Consider the following 6000-nt stretch of genomic DNA (forward strand, 5'->3'; position numbering starts at 1 on the left):
CCAGTTTTTAATTATAGATTTGTTTGGGGTGACAGGGAGGCTGTAATGTCATCCTTGTCCTTTGTGTGTAAAAGTCTTTGACAGGAAACGTGGGTGCTAAGGCACATTAACCTAATATGAGTAACGTCTACTAAAACAAACAAGTCTGCTTCACCCGCGGCTGTCTGGCCTGTCAGAGCTCATGCCGGTGATGACAGAGAGAGGAGGCTGGATGTGTTGCAGGGCAAGCAGGGGTTATATAAACCAGCTTACTGGACAGGAAGTGCTACAGCATTAAGCACTGCTTAACCACGCCCACACCTTACTCCTTATCACAGATCTCTGTGAATGTGTGTGCATGTGCATGGAGGATTGTGCAAGCTACTACATGTGTGTGTCGCATGGGTTGTAGGAAGCACTGGGATTTACTGTTAAGTTCGTCATGCAGGGTGACTCGTTGTGCATCACAGTAACACAGAGGAAGTGATTTGTCCTGTATGAGGCCTTGTTTGGCTGCTAATCCCCTTTACAGCATGATGTCATGAGGTCAGCCTCTATAGACAGGCAGATAATCAAAGCAAAGATACCAAAACTAGGACACATATGTGTCTAATAAGGGTAAAAATTAGGCTTAATTGCATTTAATAAAAATGTGCAATTTTAATGTTTATCCCGTTTTTTTTTTTTTAGCAGTTACATGATCCTCTCTTTAATTATTCATGAATTCTGATGTCGTTAAGAATGCCTATGGGATTACTTCTGACTCAGCTGTATCATTATTTTACACATTAAAGCTGAGTTAAGCCATTTTTAGCACATGAACTCCTCACAGCTGCAGTGTTATCTATTAATAAAGTGACTGTACACCGTTCTACAGAGCCGACACTGTAAGACTGGAAGCTGCTTGCTATAATCTGCTCCTCTCTTTGCTGCACAGATAGCAGGGGCTGTGTTATCATCTTGTTTCCAAGCAAGAAATCCAATCTTTCTTCTGACTGGACGGTTTATAGAAATACCTACTGAGCTTGTATCTGGGAACCAGTGAACTGATTTTGGTTCTCAACAGAAAAGACACTGCCTAATCTGTCATTAGACTTTAAATCTGGTTAAAAAAAAAAATACAGAATTAAATGTTGATGCAAGGCTCCTCTACAAGAATGCTGTTTGAGATCATTTTCTTTTCAGAGTAAGAGCTTTGAAGCATATAACCCAGTGGGATCTGATGTATGTGTGTGAGACTCCTACTCAGTATTGTGCTGATGCATTAATATCTATTTTTAACAGAGTGCTGGAGTGCCAGGGCCTTCCAATCGTCAATGGACAGTGTGATCCCTATGCTGCTGTTTCCTTATTCGGCCCTTCAAGGTGAGTCTGGGGATGGGTTTGTATATTATCACTGCTTTGATCTGGGATAACAATATTTGAATATATTTCTTTGCATTTGTTCTTTGCTGCAGGTCTGAGGCCAAGAAGACCAAGGTTAAGAGGAAAACCAACAATCCCCAGTTTGAGGAAATTTTCTATTTTGAGGTATTATTTTCTCTTCTGTATGGTAGCTGTTCAAGCTTTAGTGTTAGGGGTGCCAGTATGAGTGAAATCCAGAGGTAAATAAAACAGTTTCATGATTTTAAAGGGGAACGCCATTTTTTTTTTACATTTGGCCCTTGATTTTACGTTATTACATCATGTTCTGCTCACCCATATGAGTCTTGTGTCAGTTGGAGCCGTTCTGAAGATATTCAGTTTATTTATACCATTAGGTCATATCCAAGTAACGTCTTCCTATGGGAAAACCTGAAGGCACAAACTAAACTGTTCATACTTTATTCTTTATGGTACGCCAGCATTCATAACGTAGGCTAATCACTGTCCCGCAGACATCCGCGTTTCATTCATCCTGTCCGCTGAACTGCTGCTAGTTTTACTCACATACCTGGAAGATGTCTGGTGCTAGTACCACAGATGATCTCACTTTCGAAATGGAATTGAACGATTCAGATTAGCTAGCCAAATGAATAGAAGGGGTAGAGCGTAGCCGCCTGTGGCCCGGGCTTCCTGTTACGACTCCAGTCCGGCCCGAGGATGACATCATACACACGCCCCTTTGTTTTTTAAAACATATAAATAAAAAAAATATAACCACCAATGTCTGGGGGACAGTGATTTGCCTACATGTTATGAATGCTGGCATACCATAAAGAATAAATTATGAACAGTTTAGTTTGTGCCTTCAAGTCGATTGCTCATCGGAAGATGTTACTTGGTTATAACCTAACAGGAATATCTTCAGAACGGCTCCAAATGACACAAAACTTATATGGGTGAGTAAAACATGATGTAATAACTTAAGATCAAGGGCATTCCCCTTTAAATGTGTGTTTTTTTTAAGTAAGTAACATTTGAAAACAAAAAGCTGATGCTAAGATGATAAAACATGTTGAATGCAGTCATAAAAACATAATCTAGGACAGAGATTCCCAGACTTTTCAATCTTATAGCCACAAAATAGTACCAGGATGTTCTTATAATCGAAACTATTGGGTGGAATACAAAAATGTCTAAATACAAACCTTAATCTTGGGTACAATCATAATTTAAAACAGCATGTATTTGATTATGTGATGTTTTAATCCCTTCAAACACAAATGTCCTTCATCCTCATTACTTTTATTGCTTAGTTTGATTTCTGTAGTGGATCTCAAGACCCAGTGCTTGTTGATCCTTAAGCCCAACTTTGGGAATCAAACATTCCTATATTATTTTGATTTTCATACATAGATTTAAAACATATGTTTTACTTAAAACAAGCAGATGCAGAATGACAGTTTAAGTGCTTACTGAGGAAACTGTTTTGCTTCGCTGAGTTTTATAGAGGTAACAGAGGTATATCCGCCTGAGCAGCCAGCCTGCAGTCTGCTGCTGAACAGTTTGCTAACTGTTGTTTTTAGACTGGTTTTGTCCACATCCAACACGAATGATTCCAACAGAGTGAGAGATTTTGATTTAATTTGTAGAGGCCCATTAAGAAGCCAAGCAATGCAAAGCCATGTGAAGGACATGCAAAGGATATGGTTGGGTCAGGGATTGGCAACCCAAATTGCTTAAAGAGCCATATTGGACCAAAAAAACGAAAAATAAATCTATCTGGAGCCGCAAAAATGTAAAAGTGTTATATAAGCCTCGTATGACAACACAGGCTCTAACTGTATTATCCCACTATAGAAAAGGATTATTTGGGCTTAAATATATAATAATATTTAAGCCAAAATATATATTATATATTATATATATATTTGAATGCTTATTATATATAATAATATATATAATAAGACTTCATGATTTAATGTTTATCCTGGAGCAAATGTCCCATAGTAGCATGAGCTCTGGAGCCGCGGGTTGCCGACTCCCGGGTTAGGGCATAGAGAGCAAAGGGAAACCTGTGGCGAAAGCAAAGAGAACGTCACTGGAGTTCAGAAATCTGTACTCTTCTGTCAGTGTGCTTCAGGCCCATCAGTTAGGATGCGGATCTACTTCTGAGGTTGGATGAAGCAGCTCAGCACTGACTTAGCTTTATTTGATCAAAATGAAAGATAGAAAAATGTATGTTGACATAGGATGAATTAAGGTAACATTCATCCTCCTCTTGTAGCTAGAGCCTCCCAGCCTGCCGCCTCTGGGTGCAGTGGAGTATACACTATTACCCCATTTACACTACCCTTGAAAAACTGTGCCGAGACCTGTCTGAGCTCAGTAACTGAGATAACTTACCGTGTGTAAATGGAAAGCAAACTGAACTGAACCGAGCTAGACACAACTGAACCGAGCTAAATGCAGACCAGTTACAGAGGTGGGCTCGGCTCGGTTTTTCCCTGGCTCGGTTCTCTGATAACAAGAGCGCATGAGCAGAACGCGTCCATCTGGCTCTGTCTGGCTGCACATCCCGATTCACACTCCATTCCAGTAGTTGGCGGTAATGCCCCTCCGGAAGTTGCTCTCCAACCAACACAAAACAGAAGAAGAAGAACAACTATAAACAACAATCAAAATCTTTTCCACGCAACATTTTGATTGCTTGATTCCCTCCTTCGTCTGCATCTTTTTGTGTTTTATGGCGGTTGGCAAACAACTTTTGGTGCATTACCGCCACCAACTGCTTGATTTCCTCCTTCAATATGGATCAGTTTTTCAAGGGTAGTGTAAATGGGGTATATTTCACTCAGACCCATTAAGAGCCTTGTTGGGTTTAACTTTAGGAGCATGAAGCTAATTTTAAACTCTCAAGTTTTCTTTGTAAAGGTTGACATTTTGTGCTTTAGTTTGCCTTCATCTCTGATTTATGTTATGGTCTTTTAAAACAGATCAAGACATTAGACTGTTTGATTTTTCATTCAAAGAACAAACCCAGTCCATGACAACTATTTTTTATTTATTTATTTTTTTTTTTTTACATGTGATTAAACTGATTAAACACAATGTTACAGAGCATCGGATTGCATGCTCTGTAACATAACTTTAGGACCCAACCCCTACAAACGTATGTCCTTTATAATAAGTAAGTATTGAATCAAATGGTGATATCAAACACACATCTAGTGCTCACTGTTTTGGAATCACTGTGTGCTAAGGCAACTATGGCTTCTCTTTAACTAAACATACCGGTAAAACTTCTATTTTTAGTCACTGATGGAGAAAACACGCTGTTAAGGGGATGAGAAATTGAAGTCACTTTAAAACTCTGCATAAATGAATTTCCAAAAGGCACTAGAGTTGTATTTATTTTTACGTCTCCTTTGTTTCCATCCTTTTCCATCTGCTGCTTAAAGGTGGGGTTGCTGGGGTAACTTATGCAGTAAATATTTTTTACACTCGTTTTTACTGGTTTGTTCTGTGCTGGCATTTTTCTGCTGCTCCTCCTTCTGGCCTCCTCACTGCAGCTCCAGCTGGACAAGTATGGAAGCGAATCATTACCATATTTTAAATGAAAAAGCATTTTCAGAAATGCTTCTTCATATTAAGAATGTGGCTGCATTATTTGACTCATAAATGAAATGAGGAATCAATCCTCCTATTTGCATTTGCATTTTCTTCTTTAAGACTGCACATTTTATGCCATATTCAAAGAGAAAACACAGCGGACATTGCTTTTTCGTTTTCGTGGTCTGCCTGCAAATTGCAGCCCATAACTCGAAAACGAAAAAGCATTCTGAGCGGAGGGCCCAGCCGAGTGACGTCAGCAGCCGCTCTTCCTCAGGTCCTTGCTGACCGGGCTACCCATCTTGTTCGGTAGGGGGCAAAGTGCACATCTACATTGCATTACATTGTAAGCGTGCCGGCGGGAAACTCAGGAGCAGTTGGCGTTGCCACAGGTCCATTAGAAGCAGGCACTTGTTTTAAAGCAGCAGCGGCCTCCCTCAGTAGCTCTGCCACTGTTTTGGTCATTGTGGTCGTTCAGCATATACCGATAGTCAGACCAGGCAATCCAACCAGTTTCCCGCTGGCATGCTAAAATGTAATGCAATGCAGACGTGCACAGTGCCCCCTACCGAACAAGATTGGTAGCCCGGTCAGCAAGGACCTGAGGAAGAGCGGCTGCTGACGTCACTCGGCTGGGCCCTCCGCTCAGAATGCTTTTTCGTTTTCGAGTTATGGACCGCAATTTGCAGGCAGACCACGAAAACGAAAAAGCAATGTCCGCTGTGTTTTCTCTTTGAATATGGCATAAAATGTGCAGTCTTAAAGAAGAAAATGCAAATGCAAATAGGAGGATTGATTCCTCATTTCATTTATGAGTCAAATAATCACGTCACTCTGCTGCGCCCGCCGCTCAGAATGCTTTTTCGTTATGGACAGTACTTTGCAGACAGACCACGAAAAAGCAATGTCCGCTGTGTTTTCTCTTTGATTATGGCATAAAATGTTCAGTCTTAAAAAAGAAAATGCAAATAGGATGATTGATTACTAATTTCATTTATGAGTCAAGTAATGCAGCCACATTCTTAAAATGAAAAAGCATTTCTGGAA

At 40.2% G+C, this 6000-nt stretch overlaps 1 protein-coding gene across 1 annotated transcript in view; it reads left to right on the forward strand.

Annotated features, from left to right (window-relative positions):
* Positions 1-6000, forward strand: part of rasa3 (RAS p21 protein activator 3) — a 56351-nt gene that overhangs the window by 34710 nt on the left and 15641 nt on the right. Inside the window, exons 6-7 of the mRNA XM_038283889.1 lie at positions 1264-1344; positions 1437-1509. Of these exons, the coding sequence (XP_038139817.1) occupies positions 1264-1344; positions 1437-1509 (154 nt within the window). The remainder of the gene's footprint in view (positions 1-1263; positions 1345-1436; positions 1510-6000) is intronic.

The sequence above is a fragment of the Cyprinodon tularosa genome, unplaced genomic scaffold (assembly GCF_016077235.1).
Source record: "Cyprinodon tularosa strain WSP-4 unplaced genomic scaffold, ASM1607723v1 ctg197, whole genome shotgun sequence".
Taxonomy (NCBI): domain Eukaryota; kingdom Metazoa; phylum Chordata; class Actinopteri; order Cyprinodontiformes; family Cyprinodontidae; genus Cyprinodon; species Cyprinodon tularosa.